Source organism: Vipera berus, assembly GCF_964194415.1.
Source record: "Vipera berus genome assembly, chromosome: 6".
NCBI classification, from domain to species: Eukaryota; Metazoa; Chordata; class Lepidosauria; order Squamata; family Viperidae; genus Vipera; species Vipera berus.
Genome location: NC_138208.1, coordinates 36,765,970 through 36,787,710, shown reverse-complemented (window position 1 = coordinate 36,787,710; position 21,741 = coordinate 36,765,970). Strand labels below are relative to the sequence as shown.

The 21,741-nt window shown below is 43.4% G+C and overlaps 1 protein-coding gene across 2 annotated transcripts in view; it reads left to right on the top strand.

The window, feature by feature from the left end:
• Nucleotides 1-1,053: 1,053 nt before the first annotated feature.
• DBX2 (developing brain homeobox 2) overlaps nt 1,054-21,741 on the top strand; it is a gene marked incomplete at its 5' end in the record, with an annotated part of 32,582 nt that continues 11,894 nt past the window's right edge. Inside the window, 2 exons of one of the 2 annotated variants that reach the window (XM_081331855.1) lie at nt 1,054-1,366; nt 17,409-17,504. In XM_081331855.1, the coding sequence (XP_081187981.1) occupies nt 1,054-1,366; nt 17,409-17,504 (409 nt within the window). The remainder of the gene's footprint in view (nt 1,367-17,408; nt 17,505-21,741) is intronic. The other variant, XM_081331856.1, reaches the window with a different exon arrangement.

Here is a 21,741-nt window from a genome sequence, read left to right as displayed (position 1 = left end):
GTGTGACTGAACTCCTGTGTGTGTTTCAGTTCACCAAGCCTTTGCAAACGCTTCTTTTTTTTAAATAAAACTTTGTTGCTGGAATTCCAAGTGAGTTTGTTTGTTTTGGGATATTGAGCCACGTTCCAAACAATTCTGAAAACAGAAAGTTATGGGGTCCTTGGGTCAGCTTCCATTGTTATGCTTTCACACCATCCTTCATCATTTTTTTCTATCTGTTAAGGAAAACAAGATTTAGGTGCTTTGCCCTGTAGCTAATATCTGGATTTCTGCACTGTTCTAAGCCAGAGTTTATGCAGTCATGAGAAAAATTGCAGAAGGAATGTACCTTTATCAGAACTATAAATGAATATATGTTAATTTATGTATCTATGTTTATAAGATGCCCATTTCCTAAACCTCCTTGCAACGCACATCGGCAAAGCCTGGTACAGAAGAGCCATCTGAGTCCTTTGGCCAAGGGAAACTTCAGCCAACAGGCTGGTGCTGAAATTCGGGCAACACGCAGGTCCTTTAGACAGTTTCCGAACGCCCCCCCACTTTTCACGGCATAAAAGTTGGTGAATTTTGAGGGAGAAACCACCTGCCGACACAAGGAATACGTGGCTGGGTATTTGGGGCCTTTGGCTCTTGATTTCGGCGGGTCTTGCAGGGTCTTAGAGGAGAAGCAGCTGGGAGCTCAGGAGCCCCTTCAGTCCGACTAGTGCTTGGGATCCAATGGTATTTAGGAGGACCAATGCCCATCCAATACAGACGGCGCCCCCGCCCCGCTCCTCAGCAGCGCCTTTCATTGTCGCCCACGTCGATCTTGCCTTGAGGACTATTGACAGAAATTAATGAGGTCGGACACACCTTCCAGCCCATTTGCCGATTCTCCGGACAAGGTGCGGGCAGTCCGCGGAGAATCGCCGGCAAATTGCCGAGGCTCCCGGTTCATGATCGCTTGCGAAGGGCCGCGGCGGGAGGGGGCGATAGCCAGAGGAGGAGAACCCTCTCTGCGTAAGGGCAGCCCTGCGCTTCGGAGCCGGAACAGCGGCTACTCTCTTCTCGGCCATGCTTCCAAGCACCCTCGCTTGGCATTGCGGAAGTTCCGCCGCTCTGCTCGGCTTGCCCGGGGCTTCGGGTTTTGGCAATCTGGGCAAAAGTTTCCTAATTGAGAACCTGCTGAGGGCCGGCGAAGGCCCGTCACGCCTCCAGCCGCGCCTACCCACCACTCCGATCCCGCTCAAGTTGCAGGAACCAATGCGCGTCGCCGGAGAAGATGCCTTCCCCGTCTGCGCCTGGCCTTTCCAAGCGTTGAATGCTTCAGCAGCGGATGGTGCGGCTCCGGAGGACAGAGGAGGCGCGTTCCCAGCAGCAGCGCCAGGTAAGCGACTACTTACCGGGTGGAAGAAGTTTCTGGGGCTGAGATTTCGCTTTTAGGCCTGCGCAAACGCTGCGCTTTCCTAGCAAGCTCTTTCTGTCAACACTAACGGAGTTCACAGATCGACGTCAGTCATCCTGGGTTGGTTGGTTCCGAATTAGCATGTCCTGTGGATGCTGGGACGTGTGTGGGAGTCCAGCCAGATACTATGGCTTAGTGGGTTGTGTAAACACACCCGGGTTCACTTGTTTAGTGAACAAATCATTGCTTAATATAGGATGTGAATCCAGGTTTATAGAGCAACTCCACAGATGATGTTTCTGAATTCAGTCTGTACTTTCCATAGATTTAGTTCCAGGTGGGTGAGTGGTGCCTTAGAAATGCTTTAATCAGGTGGGAACCCAATGGGAGAGTCTGTGTCAGAGAGAGGCGTAATACCCTCCTTGGGTGATCATAAACTCAGCTTCATCCTGCTACGTGGATCTCTCATTTCAACAGTTCTGATCATAAGCACCACCTCAGGATGGTTGAAATGCACAGGATAAGATGAAGAATTAACTTGGGACAGAATCAGATTCTCAATCTGGTAAATGGATAAATATTTCTGCTTAATAAACATAGAGAATTCTACCCCATTATTAGTTAGCAATGTATTTTCAGATTCATAGAAATGACACACAATATGCTAGTATTTTCTTTGTAAGGCTGCTGATACCAGCAGCCTCTTACTTAACAAAACTTTCTTTTACTTTTTAATCAGTGGAAGGCTACTGTCAGCTTTCTTACACCTCACATTTGAAACATGCCTTATTGACCCCAATCTGTACATATTCAGCAGGGCCTGCAGAAGAAACTAATCACCTAACCTTTTTTCCACCAGGGTTCATCAAACAACGACTCTTTCATTGTCAGCAACTAGTTATGGCATTTTGTGCTACTTGCAACTTCCAAACCAGCTCCAAGGAGAGTGTGTTGCCTTAAAATGGTCACAGATGCAAATGCTATTAAATGGAATGTTACTGCTGCTTTAGATTTGTATAGCTTTTTAAAGTATTCTGATATTTTTGTACCCACTGCCTTAGCATGAATTTAGGAATAATAGTTACTAAAATTAATAATTAAAACAAGACATGTCTGGTAATTAATTAAACTTCAAAGGCTCATGATTTGGTGCAATATTTGCCAGACAGCATTTGCTTAATTGTAAAATTTAGCAGATAAAGTATGCAACACACCCTGAATAATTTTAATCTTGCTTATACTGTAGACTGTTCTCCTCAGATTGATAAAGCACAAAATATACATTAATAACTGACCTGAAAAAGCTTTTAAGCAACTTTATCCTGGGAAAAATAAAAGTTTTACCAATAATCTCAGTAAAGCCTGTGAACACTGGTTGAGTTGGGTGGCCTTTTAAATCTTATAAATAAATAAATATAAATCTTAGATATTATTGCAGCAGATACTCAGAATTTTAAATTCTTCTGAACTGAAAATATGCAAATATTTTCTTCAGCAGTGTTTTACATACAGTTGAGACTTCATTTAATTAATTTGTTACTAAAGTTCCAGTTCCTGCCAAATGTAAAGTTACAGTGCTGTTCCAAAAATAATTTGCCCAAATTAGTGACAATTTCTCTGTATGAATTCATAATTTTGCCTGTAGTAAAGCCCTTCAGTATGATGACATTTAAAAGGTCAAAATTGTGATTTGTTTTGTTTCCAAATATCACAATTGTTTTGTTTCCAAATATCATAGCACTGAATTCTAAAATTATGTTTTAAAACCCACTCATTAATAAAGCACATATGTAGAAGATGTAATCTGTGGAAATACAGAGGTAAAAAAGTGTACATTATACTGGAATAAATTAAGTGGGTCATTAGCAGCAAATGGATTATAAAGGAGAACTAGTGATCACTCTTATTATAATAACTGGATTGTGAATTTAGTATTTCCCTTTAAATAAAGCCTGAAACATTTTATTATAATAAATTAAATAGTATTAATTATCCTTTCAAGTCACCCACTCAGATATCTGAGGAAGTTGCTAATATTTGTAGTGTGGGGTATTTTTGTGTTGGGATGCAGCCTTAAAAGATAGATAACAGAACAAATCAATATATGAAAATTGGTGGCATGATCCTGGTAATATAAGTATATTGTTGGTTTGGTATTAATAGTTTCACATGTTATAAACTTGGAATCTCTGTTCATTGAAAAGAAGTACAAATGTAGTTTTAAACAAAGTATAATATGGTAATGAACTGACTCCTTAACAGTTTCATTTTGATTCAATCCCTTTTACTTCTATAGGATTATATAATCTGGATTTCTACTTCAGTAATAAGGTAAAATAATATCTACTGCAATTTTCATAGCTCAAATGCAAAAAACCTAGGCAGCCAGATGGAAGCAAGGATATAATAGCTTAATCTCTAAATAATACACAAGATGCACCTAAATATCTATCCTTCAGTTTAATAAGTCTGCCTGATTTGTAGTCAATTTTCAATGCAAATTTACCTAAAAATCAGTGATAGGGGTTTGCAATCATGTAATTTCAAATCTTAATATATGTATTGAAAATAAATATGCATTATGTATATTGCCACTTGTTTGCTTGCATGCTCACATCAAATGTATATTGCCACTTGATTGCTTGCATGATCACATCTCCTTTACCACTGCTACTTCTGCAACCAGCATGTTGCATATTTTAACAAATAATACTGAAAATAGGAGCCATAAACAATACAGATAAGATCATTCTGCCCTTGGAAATTCAGACAACAAAAACAGCTGTGCAGCAAGTGGATGGGCTTCCACTTGGCCTAGAGCTCTTAGTGATTGTGCACTCACAAACAAAAACTCTGTCTGTCACATAATATCTACATTTGTTTTTTAGTGACAGGCCACTGCTCTAGCCTTAACTAGCTAACAGTGCAGCAAGTTATCCTCACCAAGAGAGGGCTGTTCTCCACTGAGTAGGATAGTATTTCATGCCTCCCTGGAAAGAACCAGTTTACAACTTGAAAACTGAGAGACAAACAGAAGAAACTTCTTAGCACCAAAATATGTTTGGGCATAGTCACAAAATTGACTGAACTTGGATACCAAAAAATATATGAACCAAACCATTCAACTTTCTAAAGTTATGGTTCAAGGGTCTTTTGCAAAGTTTAGAGGCTCTTAATGATATTTATGTTGTATTTTTTTCAAAAGATTTTGTTTTAGAACAATATTTTTCAAACTGAGCAAACCCTCAAAGGGAGAAAAGCCTATTTGTAAAATTCAGGCCAAACTTCAGGTTTATCCATTTGAAGGATGGTACAAGGCCAGGGTGTCAAACGATGGTGGTAAAGAGATCATCAAAGCCCTGCCCCTTTTTAATGTGCATCAGATGCATCTCATGCATATAAAAATAACCCAATTTACAATTTTCCAGTTGTGTTTATCATTTTGATGTCATTAATTCCATCATTGATGTGGGTGGTAAGGAATGAAATGACTTAGGCATGATTGCTATATATATGGTGGGATTTAGTGCTGTTCTTAAATGTTGTTTCTGATGTCTTTTGGTATATAGAGCAGTGTTTTTCAACCTTTTTTGGGCAAAGGCACACTTGTTTCATGAAAAAAATCACGAGGCACTCCACCGTTTTCCGCACCGTTGGACCTCCCCACGGTCGCTACACGAACGGTCGTAAGTCGAGGATAGCCTGTGTTCTCAAGGGGTTGGACTAGATGACGTCCAAGGTCCCTTCCAACTACTTCTTCTTCTTCTTCTTCTTCTTCTTCTTCTTCTTCTTCTTCTTCTTCTTCTTCTTCTTCTTCTTCTTCTTCTTCTTCTTCTTATTATTATTATTATTATTATTATTATTATTATTATTATTATTATTATTATTATTATTATTAGCCTCTTTATTTTATTTTATTTTATTTTATTTTGGGGCTTTTGTTTGTTTGTTTTTGCTGTGAAGGAAAAGGAAAGCTTGCATTTCTTTTTAATTTATCTTTCTGTATTTTGTTTTTTCTCTTCTTTTGTTTCTTCCTTCCTTCCTTCCTTCCCTCTCTTCCCTCCCTCTCTTTTCTTTCTTTATCTTCCTTCCTTCCTTTCTCTCTCCCACTTTCTTTCCCTCCCTCTCTCAATTTCTTGCTTTCTACTTGTTGTGGAAACTGGAAGCTACTTGCATTTCTTTTTAATTTTTCTTCCTGCTTTTTTTCCTTCCTTCCTTCCTCCCTTCCTCTCTCTCTCTTTCTTTTCTATTCTCCTTTTTTTCTTTCTCCCTCCCTTTTCCCCTTCCCCCTTTCTCCTTTTTTCCCTTCCTTTTTTCTTTCTTTCTCACCTTTACCATCAAAAGCACTTCACTCCAGAGGGGGGGGGGGAAACCCCAAAGGTTTTTAATTGCTTTGGTCCAAAGGACATTTTATTATGCAACGTATCAAAAGGACAGGTTAAAAAAAAAATCAGCCATGTAATTTTTCAGACGCAAGCAAAGCCTCCAAGAGCGAAGCGGTCAGATCCCTCTATTTTGGGCTGGGGCGAGAGGTCGCGGCGAGCAAAGAAAGCGGAGCCAGGCAGCCGACCAGGCGGGAGTCTCGCATCCTCAGCCACGCGGGGAGTAAGGAGTAAGCGGCGCGTGCTGGGAAGAAGAGCTTTTTTGAACGTTGCAGGCAACCAACCACGCGACAGCTCAGGCGAGCCAGGCTGGCCGCCCGTCCGTCCTCTTCTGATAAGCGAGCCGGTCACCTCTCCCCAGCTTCTCTCTCTTCAGCAAGAGACCCTCCGAAGCCAGAGAAGGGGGCGGAGCTACGCTGCCGTGGAGCCCTGGTGCCTAGAGAGGTCGAGCCCACTTCTTTTCCCGGGCTTTTGCTTCCAGCGAAGTAGGGCCGTCAGCTTAGCCAAGGCTCTGGTGCCCAGCGCTCCCCGCCAGAGAGTCTTGCAGCGCAGCGCCGCTCCGCCCGCGGCTGTTCCTCCCCCTCCTCCTCCTCCTCCTCCTCCTCCTCCTCCTCCTCTCACCGCTGTCTCCTAGGTCAGTGTTTTTTCAATTTTTCCCATGGCACACCAGGCAACATCTCGCGGCACACTAGTGTGCCGCGGAACAGTGGTTGAAAAACACTGATATAGAGCCTCAAGCAATCAGGTCTGCTGCTGATTATAGGATACTACATTATTTGCAGGTGTGATGATGGGTGGCAAAATTGTTCATTTTTAAAAATACCAGAATGACTGTGCATTATTTATTTATTTTTAAATTAATAGCAACAAAAGAAAAGAACAATACATAATAATAACAATAGTAATGCTAGTGATACATGCATTATCAAAGAGAAAAACACATAAAAAGTGCTATAATAAGTGAAAAAAGATGGCAAAAAGTAATACATGTCTTTTATAAAATATCATTGAAGACATATATTTCTGACACATTTATACAGCATTTTTAATCCACTCTATTCTGAATAAATGAGACCCATATTTCATGATACTTGTCCATACAAAGTCTATATCTATAGGAAATCCACTCATTGGCAGCTAGTGCAATTAGATCTTCAATCCATACATTCATCTTTCCAATGCTGCGGTATCAGTCTTTTGGCCTTGGAAAGGACATGGAGAATCTATTTATGTTTTTCTGTTTGTCAGGTTCCATGAACTAGGTATGTACCAAGAGAATATTATCTTCTAGAACCCACAGTCTCTTGGCTTCAAGCCTGGTGTCTTAACCATTAGATCCAACTGGCAAAAATCATAATATAACAAAAGTCATGATATTATTTAGTCGTTCTCAATAGCAAGGTATTATGGAATACCAGATTATGGAGTAATTGTTAAATGCATAAAGCAGTGTTTCTTAACTTTGGCAACTTAAGAAGAGTGGATTTCATGTCAAGGTTGAATTGCTAAGATGCCTGCTAACTTCTATTGCTATTCAACTTGCCATAGAAACGGGGTAGGGGTAGAAAGCTTGAGAAAGAAATGGAATTCTAAGAAGCCAACCACAGATCGTGAATGCCAAGGGCACAAAAGCAGGTGTCTGATGGAGAAGTGGACTGTTCTTACAACAAATCAAGGAAGTGCGATTGGGCAACATGAACACTTATGGAAAGCTATTGTTAACTAACCAAATTTTAGCATGGGAAAATTAGAGCTGGTTTTGCTTCTTCAGTACCAGGATGTGTATTCAATAAAGTTGATCTTTTCTGGCACCTCAAAGCCATGAAGACTCCTTAATTTTGAATTTGCTAGATGGATGATTGACATTAAACCAACTGTTATGAAGTTGTGTGTGCAGCCTACTCAGAGGCTCCAAGAAGACTGTAGCATAACAATGTTGGGGGCACAGAAGAAGACTGAGCCCACAGCCAAGCCAGGGCTTGCCCCTCCTCAGGAAACACTGGCAATGGCCCAACTGGACCTTGGCACACAGCCGGTGGTAATGTGGTCCAAAGTGAGGGCAGAGAAAATGGAGCAACTACAAGTGCATGAGGAAGGGGCCGTAGCAGGGTGCCTCTATGCAGACCCCAAAGCCCAATGATGGGGGGCATGAGAAAGGCTGTCGAGATGAAGTTCACCTTGATCCCATTGGAGGTTGAGATAAGGGAAAGCCAAGAGGGCTGCAAACTGGGAAGGTCAGCAGAGTGGAAGCCCCTAACCACCTCCCACAGCCCTTCGGTGGAGCAGTTGTGCGAAAGGTTTGGAGGAATGGAAATGTGAGGAACCGAGCAGGTGAGATTCCCCAGGCTTGGGGGGGCAGCATTGGGGATGAGTCAAGCTGCAGCTTCATCCCCTTCCCCATCCCAACTGGCAGCACTAAACTGGGTGTGTTGGGCTGGCAGGGAATAGAGGAATGGTTGGGATTTTACTGGTGGCCGCCAGGCAACCCTCCAATCTCTGAAATGGGAGAGGCTCCAGCCCATGCCACCCAGTCAGTTGTGAAGGTGCCACCCAGATACCTACTGGTCCAAGATGAACATGAGCCACCATCTTTGAAAGCCACGTTTGACAGGTGACTGGAGAACCTTACCTACTTCCTGAACCAAGTGTGGATTTACCTGGATTGGAACAGAGCAGCATTCCCAGATGAAGTGGCCTGTATGAATGCCGTCATGGCAAACCTGGAGGGGGATACCACTGAATGGATGGTGGCCCTCCATGACAAGGGGACTCTGGAGTTGGGGAATGTTGATGCTTTCCTAGAAGAGCTCTGGGCCAGGTTCAGGGACCCCACCCAAAGCCACCAGGTGGAATATGATATCTGCTTCATAAGACAAAGGAATCAGTCTCTTGGCTGAGTATATTCAGGAGATTTGCAGCATAGCCAGGAGGCTGAGGGGGTGGCTGGAACATCTACTGGTCTACCAATTTTGAGGTGGGCTAAACAGAGAGGTGTACCAGAACTGCCTATCCGGGGAATCCCTGACAATCTCCAACCTGGTACCAACTGAGCACCACAGTAGAGCTGGATCTGCCTGAGAACTGTCCTTGCTGAAGCCAAGAGAAATACCCGCTGGCACGTACAGTGGGAGGGGCCCCTCCTCTGATCACCAGAGAGGGTCTGTGTCACCCTGCCCATCTTGCTTCTGATGTGAGAAGGAAGGTCACTGAGCGGCAAATTGCCTGCCTCCCCAATCTGTGGCGATGCCCGGGACTCCGAACTAACCAAGCCCAAAGAAGATTCTGAAGAAGCCGAAGGAGAAAATGTGAGCAGCACAGCAGGTTGTGGAGATCTGCCCCCAATCAAGTGAGTGGGAGGGAACTCCAACCCCCAACGTGTGGAACGGTCTTCTCTGAGAGTGACAGCGAGGAGGAAGACGATCCAATGGTAAGTGGTGCCATTATCCCATTGACTGCCCAGGTGGAGGTGGTAATCCCCCAATCAGGAGCAAGGGTTTTTTCCACAGCTCTCCTGGACTCGGGGTGCACCTGCTGCTTAGTCAGCCTGAGAATGGCGGACTTGTTGGAACTAAGACTTAAGAGACTGAGACAACCCATGAAGTTTGAGCAAGTGGATGGCTTGCTTATGTGTGTGTGTGTGCATGCTGCGTGCAACCTGCCTGCCTGAGCCAGTAGGCCTAAGGGTGGGGAGCCACGTAGATACTATCTGGTTTATTGTAGCCCCAAAGATGGCAGAGACAGTGATACTGGGCTTCTTGTGGCTGAAAAAGTGGAACCCGTCAATTGACTGGGAAAGCAACAAGTGTTGGCTGAGGATTAAAACTAAGAAAGAAATGAGGGGAAGGGAAAGCCGCTGAAAGCTAGACGAGGGCAATTGGCTGTGAAAGTGAAAGTGGAGGCAATCAACATTTTAGGTGAGAGCAGCCCAGCAGAACCAAGTATTCCAAAAGAGTATCAAGATCTAGCGGAAGTGTTTAGCGAGCAGGAATTGGATATGCTCTCCCTTCACCGCCCCACAGACTGTCTGACTGAGCTGCTTCCAGGGGCAATGACCGCAGAGGAGATGGAGGAGCTCTGAGCCCTTGTGGACAAGAATTTAGCTAGGCGCTTCATCCAATTGGTGACACTGGTGCTCTTTAAAGAGAAAAAAGATGGATTGTTGAGACTGCATGGATTTTAGGGGGATTAACAGTGTGTGTGTGGAAAATTTGTACCCCCTCCCACTCATGAAAGACATGCTGGGGCACCTATCTAAGGGGAAGGTGTTTACAAAGTTGGATTTGAGAGAGGCATATTATCATGTGAGGATCAAAGAGGGAGATGAGTGGAATATTGCTTTTAATTATCCTTTGGGATGCTACCAGTTCAGAGTGATGCCTTTTGGACTACAGGGAGCACCAATGGTGTTCATGCAGCTAATTAACGAGATGCTGCATGATCATCTGTACAAAGGGGTGCTAGTTTACCTGGATGATATCCTCATCTACCTGAGGAGCATGTAAAGCTAGTGAGAGATGTGCTACAGAAGCTACTGAGAACTAAACTTTAGGCCAAACTATCGAAGTGTGACTTCCACAAAAGTAGCTTGGACTGTTTAGGCCCTGAAAATCCTAAGAAAACTGTCCCCCAAGAAGGTCCAACAGGCTCAGTATTTCAGTTGATTTAACTTTACCCTTCAGTACCTGCCAGGATGAAAAATAATTATTGGCAGATGCACTATTTCACACACCACAATACAAGAGTACCAAGGAATAGTTAACTCGATCATCTCTTTGGGGCAGCTGGCAATACTAAGTTCCATGAAGCCAATTCGTCTGGTTCTCCCTCAGCCAGCTGATAGTGAGATCACCCAGAAACTCAGGGAAACCCTGGAGGAAGATTAATGGTTTAGAAATCATAAAGGGAGACATGATGACAAGAGAGGGTCTGGCTTGGAAGGATTCCAAACTGTATGTGCCACTCAAACTAAGGGTCCAGATTTTGCAAAGGTGTCATGACGTGAAGCCAGTGGGCCACTTTGGTTTTGTGAAAACCCTCCACTTAGACAGGAGGCAATTTTGGTGGTCTAAGATGAACAAGGACATAGAGAGTTACGTTGTGGGTGCCCGACCTGTGCTTCTATGAAAAGACTGCCAGGAAAGCTTCCTGGACTGTTGCAGCTGGTGGCTAACCCCAGCAGCCTGTGGAAGCAGATAGCCCTGGACTTTATTGTGTTTTTATTAATGTTTTATCAAAGTATAAAATACAAAAAAGTGGAAAATTAAAAGAAGAGGGAGGGGAAAAGAGTGATAGTGTAAAGGAGAAAAGAAAAAAGAAAAAGGCACTGACTTCTGACTCTCTTTAGTACATTAGAAGGTAACAACATTACAATCACATTTTTTTTGCTTTTACACAATAGATGTAAAAGCCATTTCTGTAACAATAAGCCTATCTAGTTTACAAAAACAGAATCAATTGCAAGCACAAAATCCAGAAACAATTTCAAAATAGAAACAAGATTAAGTATATTCTTTTCTTTAGGTAAGGGAATCAATTTAACCATCTCTGCTTCTCTTTGCTGTGGGGAATAATACATTTTTTTAACCCTAAAGGAAGAAGATACTTTTAAAAAAAGTTTTAATAATTTACTGATTCTGGGGAGTACTCAGGTATTATATATAAAGGTAAAAAGAGAAAACCCTTCATTTTATAACCAAAACCCAAAGTTAGCTCATTGTTAGACTCTTTTCCTCGAGTTTAATCCCCATAAAATAGATCTTTTTCTTCTCATATTTTCAAATCCAATCAATAGTATTTTACAAACTTTGGGAATTGTTCAACATTATTTAAAAAAACCATAAAATATGCATTTACATACATACTCATGTTATACATATTAAAAAATAACTAAAAACTTTATTTCAGCACATATATGAAACTTTCAAAAATGCATCTTAATTAAGACATTAATTTTAGGTCACTCCCTCCAGCTTATCTTTGTAGAATAGTCTTTTTCTTGTTTTCAAGAGAATCTGTCAGATCTTTTTTCTTGAAAAAATTCTCAGCTTTATTTATAACCATATAATGAAAGTCCCAAAGTTGTTTTATTTGACATTGTAAATTAGTCTGAGGCAAATCTTCGCAGAATTAGGTTTCCTTCACTAAGATGGTTATCATATCTTTTTTCTCAAAGCATTCTCAACCTTGTTAATATTCATAAAGCAAAAGTCCCAAACTTGACCTCTTGAGAATTGTGAATTTACTTGATTCTCTTCTTTCAGTTGCACTGGGAGGGTTATACTCACATCATCATAGGAAAAACAGATGTCAGATTTGTATTCTGAAGTTACAGTTAGGTTATTTGCATTGTCCAGTATTTGTAAAGTTGACACAGCAGGTTGATAATATCCTCTGTATAATTAATATATTTTGATTGATTTATGAAATTAAAGATATTTTGTAATGACTGGTCGATGGTCTCTTTGATAACAAGCAACTCAGGATTAATCATCCTCATAGCTCCCTCTAGTGGTCAAAATCTTTTATTTATTTATTTTTTTCCTTTCCTGGCCAATCAAGAAATCAGCAAATTTCAAACACCCACATCAAAATAATACAGAACCACTAATCGTTTAAAAATAGTAAATTGAAAGTACAACGTTTACCCACATATTTCAGGAAAAAAAATACTCCACGCTTCCTTCTTTTGGCTGCCTTCAGCAACCCCTCCTGGCTGGTTTATGCGGCTCGGGAGGGGACACTAGGCTGGTTCCAGGCAGTAATAACTGCTTCTTTGAAGGAGGGTGTCTTCCCCGCCGCCTTGAAGGAGGCGGTGGTGAGACCCCCTCCTCAAAAAGCCTGTCCTGGACCCGGCTGTTTTAAATAACTATCGTCCAGTCTCTAACCTTCGCTTTCTGGCGAAGGTTGTTGAGAGCGTGGTGGCGCATCAGCTTCCTCTGTTCCTGGAGGAAACTGATTATCTGGACCCGTACCAATCAGGTTTCAGGCCTGGTCACAGCACGGAGACGGCATTGGTCGCGCTGGTGAATGATCTCTGGCGGGCTCGGGACAGGGGTTGCTCCTCTGTCCTAGTCCTATTAGATCTCTCAGTGGCTTTCGATACCATCGACCATGATATCCTACTGCGACGTCTCAGGGGGCTGGGAGTGGGAGGCACTGTTTTACGGTGGTTCTCCTATCTCCTGAGCCGCTCGCAGTCGGTGTTGACGGGAGGGCAGAGATCCACCCCGAGGCCTCTCACTTGTGGAGTCCCTCAGGGGTCGGTTCTCTCGCCCCTCCTGTTCAACATCTATATGAAGCCGCTGGGCGAGGCCATTCATGGTTTCGGGGTGGTGATACCCAACTTTTTCTCTCCACCCCGAACCAACCCAGCGATGCCCTTGCCGTGATGTCCCGTTGCCTGGAGGCGGTCCAGGTCTAGATGGGGAGAAACAGGCTTCGTCTCAATCCTGCCAAGACTGAGTGGCTTTGCGTATCGGCATCTCGGGCTAACCAAACTATTCCACCTTTAATGATGGGGGGTGAGGTGTTACCCCCCGTTGATAGGGCTCGCAACTTGGGCGTCCTCCTGGACTCACGGCTCAATTTTGAAGATCATATAGGAGCCGTGACCAGGGGAGCTTTTGCCCAGGTTCGCCTGGTGCGCCAGTTGCGACCCTACCTGGACTGAGATACCCTACGCACAGTCATTCATGCGCTCGTGACCTCCCGTTTAGACTACTGCAACGCTCTCTACATGGGGCTGCCCTTGAGGACCACTCGGAGGCTTCAACTGGTGCAGAATGCGGCCGCGTGAGTTGTGATGGGGGTTTCCCGATACTCCCATGTAACACCTCTACTCCGTGAGCTGCATTGGCTTCCGGTTGCCCTCCGGGTGAGATTCAAGGTGCTGGTGATGACCTATAAAGCCCTAAATGGCTTGGGTCCGGGATATTTGAGTGAACACCTGCTGCCAGCATCAAGTTCCCTTCGTCCAGTGCGCTCGCAGAGGGAGGGTCTTCTCAGGGTGCCGCCGGTAAAAGATTGCCGGCGGATAACACCCAGGGGGAGGGCCTTTTCTGTGGGTGCACCTGCCCTCTGGAACCAGCTGCCCGTGGAGCTCAGGACTGCCCCTGACCTACGTTCATTCCGCCGGGACCTGAAGACTTGGCTCTTTGAGCTCTCTGGCCCAGGCTGAGAATTTTAACTGGGGTTTTATTTTCAGGGATAATTTAATCTTTTAATTGTCTTTTAACTTTGTATTTTGTATTGGTGTGATTTTAAAATGCCTTGTAAACCGCCCTGAGTCCTTCGGGAAAGGGTGGTATATAAATCTAATAAAATAAATAAATAAATAAATAAGCCCTCTTCCTTGTCATTTAACAACAAAGGAATTTTAAAAATGGTATATAGCTTCAGAAAGGAATATTTAGCTATAGTTAAAGAGAGCCTTTTAGCTCATAAAGATAATAGTCTCATAAATTTATTAAGAAATGAAGGGAATGACATTGTCCATTTGAAAAATAAATTCCAAAATGGCTGTTTTATCCAATACCGACGTGATTTCTACCCCGCCCCCAAACTTCAGCTCTTTTGGAGCTCAGCTTCTAAAACAGCTTGCAAACTGATGCTTTATTAGAGGATCATAAGGTATGATTCAGAGATACTCCCTAATCCAGGAGGATCAAAAAAATAAGAGGAAGCGTGTTCTTTCTGTAATGTATTGGGCCTGTTTTACTTGAACTGTACCACGTGTCTTTGAATGCTGTTTGAGATTGCTTAATCAGGGAGTTGGGTAACAGTCGCTGGCTCCTCAGACAAGCAGTCTCCAGGACCACCATTGGTTGGCTGTAGGGCAGCAATAGGCTTCTTCAAACCTATTGGCTGCCACCTAGTGGCCAGCAGTATAAATAGTTCCATAGAAGCTTTGGTTAACAGTTCAGTTCCTGCATTCAATAAAGCATGTTCCTGCCTGAACTCTCTCGCCTCGTTTCCTGCTTGCTGCAAAGAACCCAGTACACAACACTGGTGATGAAGGTGGGATCCTGCTTCTTCAGAAGAGTTGAAAGTCACTAGGGGGTGAGTCCAGCCAAAGCGCCTGGCAGGGAACGCGTTCCCCACCCCTTGGTCGGCCTAGCACACAACGCTAGCGACCACCTGCCCTGCAGACCAGTCCCAGGGCCTATGAAGAAGTAGGACAAGGAAGAAGAGAAGCCCAAGCTGCGAAGACTTCCCAAGATGGTGAAGGTTGGAAAGCTTGAGGAATTTGATGTCACTCACCCGGAGAGATGGGTGTCGTACATCTCGAGGGGCGAAAACTACCTCCACGCCAACCAAGTCGCTGAAGATGGCCTGAAGGCCACAACGCTCCTATGTTCTGTGGGCCTGCAACATTGGATATCGTGGAGAACTTGGTTGCACCGGCACAGCTGAAGTCCATAGCATACGTAGACCTGAAGAAACGGCTCGGTGACCATATCCAGCCCAAGTTATCGGTAATAGCTTGGAGGCACGCCTTCGAACAGAGAGTTCAGCAGCCAGGTGAAACAGCAATGGAATTTATTGCGGCATTGAGACAATCTTCACGTCTGTGCCAATTCGCCGATTTAGAAGAAAGGCTTTGAGACCGACTCGTCTGTGGAGCAGAGAGCTGCAGCAGAAACTCTTTGCCAAAGAGACTCTGTCGCTCCATGAAGCCTTGAAAGAGATCATGGCGGACGAAGCTGCTGGTGGGTCCGTGAAAGCCATGCGGCCTGCCAAAAGCACTCAGCACGAGGAGGCCATTCAACTCGAGAACGCCGAACTCACAGAAGATGTCGACTGCAACAACGAAGTGGGCAAGCTGCAATGGCACAACGACCAACAACAAAGGACTACTTACAAGACAATTCCCTTCTCTCGGTGTCCGGGTTGTGGCGGCCGCCACCAATGCATGGACTGCAGGTTCCGAACAGCCATGTGTCGGGCCTGCGGGAATACCAGCCACATCGCTTCAGTCTGTAGAGGTCGACAGAAGAACCGCCAATTGGACATTCTGATCAGGAGAGGTACAGGGGCCCCGGGGCAGTTTAGCGTAGGGTTTTGCTCCAGTTGTTGGACCGTTTGCCACATGGGAGCTTGCTGCCCTCTTAAGCCCAAATTCAGACTTCAGGTCGAGCTGCAAGGCATCCCTTGCAGAATGGAACTGGACACTGGGTCAGCCATGTCCATCATTTCACTCAAAACCTTACATTTTGTCTGCAATCGCAGCAAGAGGTGGGCCAAGCTTAAGCCATCCGACATTATCCTGACCAACTTCCAGAACTCTCGAGTTGCCGTCAAGGGTGAGGCCACACTGGCCATCAAGTTCAAGGGGTTTTCAGGACCTCTGGACATTATTGTAGTGGAGAGTCAGCAAATGAGCTTAATAGGGCTTGATTGTTTTGATGCTCTGGGCATCCAGGTCACTGGAATCCACCAGACACAAATGGCGAACTTGGTGTCAGTATGCGAGGAGTTCGTGGATGTTTTTGACACTAGCCTTTAAACTTGATCCTGCTGTAATGCCTATCAGGATCAAACCCTGCAGAGTGCCATTTGCGCTTAAACATAAGATAGATGCTGAGCCGGATAAGCTAGTTGAACAGGGGGTACTACAGCCTGTAGATGGGGGTGAATGGGAAACCCCAATTGTCATGCCACTTAAGGCCAACAGGGAGGTCAGGATTTGCGCTGTTTACAAGTGCACCATTAATCGGGCACTTAAGCAGATAGAAAAATAAAAATAAAGGAGTGCTGTTTTGTATATATAATTTAAATTAATTAGTGTCCTGATCCTAAACAGGCAATTAAAAACAAAACAAACCTGATTAATTAAGTTCAATGAGATTTATGGATTGGTGCCCAGAAGTTGAATTAGAAACATTCTTAAATTTATTTTCAGCAAACCCTACGCATGCAAGCGATTATTGTGCAAATACAGGAATTCTCCAAAAAAGTGTTCCATGCCAGGGAAAATATCTTCTTATCAATATGGCAAGTCACAGAATACTGATAACATGTGTGAAACATTGTTTGAACAAACCCCTTATTTTTAGACATCTATGTTTAGGATTAATGCAAAGGAAATATTCCTGCAAATTATTAGCTTTCAAATGTACCTGATGGATACTGAAAGAACCAAATGGTTGAGTCTAAAAAAAACCTTCACTGCATCAGGTAAAAGTCACAAAATAAGATGAAATAGCTAGGGTTAAATCCATTTATACTGACCTTAGTGCTCCATCACTGTTTATATTGACTATTCTGCGAAACCATTTCTGATCAATGCTAAACCTCATCTGCCAAAAGTGTTTGCTAGGAAGTATGAATAGTTCACAAAATAGCCAAATAAAAACCATGAAAAATATATTGTGAGAAGTTTACTCGGATACTTGTACTAAATATTTGAGATGAAAGAGATTTTGATAAAATTTCTGAAAAAGGCTCTGGCACATGTATTTTCCATGTTTATATTTAGCCAGAGAAAAATGCTGGACCATCACTAGATATTTGGGATAGAATTCACTGTTACAGAGAAAGCAAAGCCAAAATACAAATTGCGTTTAATAGATTAACATGTAGCATAAAAGGCATTGTTGTAGATATCAGCTCTTAATTCAATGGACTCAACTTTGTATTTGCAGCATTCCCAAAGCACTTCTTCTTAAGCGCCTACCCAATCTACTTGGCATGCTGTGGTGGGTCCTGTCAACACCCTGCATCCTCCATGGCTTTTCCAAGTAAGTTTTTATGCTTAATCAGTAATGCTTGAGTTATTCTGCAAACCAAAGCAGCAGGGTTTAATGTGTTCTGGGGGGGGGGGAAACCTAATTGGGGATGCAGTAGCAAAGAGCTAATGCCTCTGCAGAAATCACAGCCAACCCATTCAGGACATTTCCAAGGATTTATCAGACTTCAGTACCCTGAGTGATTGTGTGAGGTTTCAAACACTATTGAAGGAAAGGAGCAAAGCTTCTATTTGGGGCCTCACTGCAAAAAGTATTACAGTTTGTTTTAAATATTTAAGTTAATGGGGATTTGCAAAGGGGAATGTAAAAAAAAACAAAGTTTAGTATTTTTTAAAGAAAAATATTGCTGAGATCTCATAGGATAAGAAAACATTAGGATTTTCTTTTTGAAAAGACTCCTTGTCTACTTTCAATGTTTAGTGTCAAAATTTTGGAATTGGTTTTACTGTGGTAGTAAAAGAAAGTTCTATAAAATAAATAAGCAAATAAATACCATAAATACATTTTATTGGAAGAAGTCTACATATGTATACATTTCATGTTTTTCTGAGATGCATAACTATGTAAATATGCTAAATCAATAAATAACAAAATGTCTCAGTTAATAATATGTGTTTAAATGTTTAAATTTGCTAATTTGTGCTTTTATCTTTTTAGATATGAACATTTAGAAATCTAAAAAATAGGACTCATAGCTAAAACTGAATAATTTAAACTATGATATATGAAATTAAAATTGATAGTTACATTTTTTCTTAGATTATTATACCTTAAACAAGCAAAAAATGAATAAACATACGCAGTTCAGCCAGTTAAAATTAATAGAATGATATATGTAGATATATATTTAGATATATATTTTCAAAATATTATATGTTTCCTACTATATGCAATTGGTAATGTAAAGTTCTCTGGGTTTTTTTTTGGTTAAGGATATCCTTTGTTTGGGGGGTTTTAAGGTACAAGTTTTACCTGGATATGAGACTTAATTCCACTAAGCTCAGGAAAGTTTCCGAATCAGAGGGTATTCCCCAAGCAACACTTAATTGTATGTAAGCACATTACAGTCTCTTATTTCCCATTTCCAATATAGAACTATTACTGATCTCATTCTGTGGTTAATTACACTTTAATCTGGGATAGCATAACCAGTTGATGTTGAACTCAAATATGTAGGATTAGGCACAAATAACCCCTTCTCTTTCCCCACCGCTGCTGTCTCCCCCCTCTGGGTTGGGGGGTGCTTTTGGAGTCTAAGTTCTTCTGCCCCCCCCTTTGGGAAATTGAGTTCTGCTGTCCTCCAGTTTATCCCGGGGTTCCATTTCTTCAGCCATTCCAGTCCTAGAATCATTGGGCATTCCATGCCTGGGGCCACTATAAACGTTATGTCCTCCTCATGGGGCCCCAGTGATAGGTGGATTGGTAAAGTGGCTAGGGTGGCTGGTCCTCCCCCTGCTATTGTCCCATATAATTGACTAAAAGAGATTGGTTGTTTTAGCTTCCTCACTGGGATGCTCAATCTCTCCACCAGCGTTGGGCTGATAAGGCAGCGGATGCACCCAGAGTCTATCAGAGCTTTTATTTTGGCTGCTTCAGGCATAGGGGAAGCTAATATAGTCACTGTCTTAAGTATGGGTGGAAGGGGTCCACTTACCAAGGGTTCTCCCTCTGAGCTGTCTTCCGAGTTGTCCACCATCCCTGCGGTGCAGGCCGGAGTCCAATCCCAGTTCCTGGCAGGAATTGTGGACTCTACAGCCTCTGTCCCCTTCATGGAAGATTCTTTTGTGTTGCCTTGGGGCTTCCCCGGCTTCTTGGAGGATGATGCCTCTGGTTTTCGTGGGGGGGGCTTTTGAACGACATTCTGCAGCACGGTGGCCCTCTCTCCCGCAGTTGAAGCAACCTGTTGATTTTTTGGCTGTGGCCGGTGGTTTTTCCCCCTCGCGTGTTTACTCGGGTGGCAGGCGGCCCCATGGTTTTCCTCTGCGGTGTCTCTTCAGTAGGTCTATTTCCACTTCCTCCGCCAGGATGTACCAGTCGTCGAGATGGGGTGGGTCTCCTCGAGGCAGGCAAGCGTCATACAGGTCGTAGTTTAGACCGTCTTTGAAGTGGCTGAGGAGGATGTCTTCTGGCCAGTTCAGCTTGCTGGCAATGGCTCGGAATTCTTGGGTATAATCAGCCACTGCTCGCCTGCCCTGCCTCACCATTTTGATTCTCTCCTGGGCCTTACGGTCAGCCAAAGGATCCTCGAACCGCCGCCTCAAAGATGACATGAATCGGTTGAAGTCGTTGAGTTCTGGGGCGTTGGAGTCATGCAAGTTCACCACCCAGTCTGCAGCCGTCCCGTCCAGGGCAGATTGCACAATTCGGATGCGTGCTTTGTCACTGGGGATGTCCCGTCCATACTCTTCCATGTAGCTGAGGACTTGGGTTAGGAAAAATCCCAGTCGTGATGGCTCCCCCTTGAATTTGACTTCCAGGGGCAGGAGTCTTTGGCTGGAGCGTTGTCTGCGCCGGGGCCGGTATCGCTCCTCATCCTGGTCCCCGTCTGTGGTTCTGGGGTGGGTGGGTACTGCTGAGGCAGCAATTCCTGTTCCATTGGACGGCCCCGGGGTTTCAGGTGCTGGATCCCCTCCGTTACCTTTCCAGTTATGTCCCCAGGCGCTGCCTCGGTTGCGATTTTCAGCTCTCTCCTCAGTGAGCTCAGGGTTGCTTTCATCAGATCAATGGCCTTTTCCAGGATCCGCTCCTCCTCACTGGCGTGCAGGGAACTCTCCATCTCTTGCCTCCATTCCGGTTGGTGGTTACTCTGCCTCAGGGTCGTTTCTCCCAAAGCCTTTTCCCACTCACTTTTCCTTCCAATGCCCATCGACCATCAGGGTTTTCAGTCGTACTGCTCCACCGCTTCTTCCCCGGGGGAATATGCTGCTTCAGCTTCCCATTGTCTCTGGGATTCCATTTGGGGGGAAGACTCCCCCTCCATGGGGCTTCCCTCCTCTCTTGCTTCGTCGCCAGACATTGTATTTGTTGCAAAGTCCCCCGGTAAGGTTTTCCCTTCCAGGTTGACTCTTAAAGCAGATTCCGTCTACTGTCAGGACCCACCTCAATCCACATCTTAGGAAATAAGAACTCTTGGATGCAAGTTTAGTCCAAAAGAAAAATGTTTACTAGGATGGAATCGATTGTGGCAATACAAGACGGAATCTAACAAAGTTACATTTCAATCCTATATAAAGCATTCCCATTTCAGCCCCTCCCCTCATCCATTTGGTCAGATGTCAGGCCCTTCCATGGGAAAGGGAACTCTCCTTGGTTTTATGGTTATTGCTTCCTTTTTTGTTCAAATGTTCCCTGTTGTTTGAAGATGCCTAAAGTCTATCCTCTCCCCCCCCCCTTCGGAGAGATGGCAGAATCCCCAGAATAAGCACATTGTTCTACCTATACATTTATGAAATGTGATATAAATGGATTCTGACAATGAGTTTTCTTTTCTTCAACCTCTGCTATACCTGTTGAAATGTTTCTTTCACCAGGATTTCTCCAACTAGAAATACTTAAGAATAATATAAGAAATATGTATCTTATGACAAAAAGCATTATCTGTCCCTCCTGGATTGATATATGCTGGTAAGAAGTCTCCTCCGATTTTGTATTTCTCCAAATTTACAATCTCTCTCTTCTTTCTTTTTTACTCAATCCTATCATCCCACCCAGGAAATGGATAAAACATGTCTTTTTAGAAAGCATTTAAAATCCAGAATTGGACATAAACTCCAACTAGTTTGTCTTTAGTGAGGAAATATATTCAATTATGGGTTTTGTTTTGTTTAAAAATTCTCAGACAAATATTAACAGAGCTGGCATAATAATCCCCTCGGGGAAAAATGGGAAAATCTAATGTGCTGTAGCCCTACCTAACTTGCAGTGTGGTTCTACCCATTTTAAGCTAGGCTTCCATCAAATGCTAAGTGCCTTCCCTAGTAAAATTAGATTTATGAAGACTGTGATATTTCAAGACTTACATATGCTCTGCTGTTCTAACACTTCTGGTAGAAATCCAAGCTGCTGTTCACATGAACTTCTTTTATTAGCAGCATCAGAAAGATGACATTTTTCCTTTCCTCACAGCCCCTTACATATTTTTATTTTTTTCTCTAGAGGCAAACCAGATTCAAAGGTTGAGACTAAATTCAGCCAACAGATTGTCTTAAGCATAACCATTAATATTTAA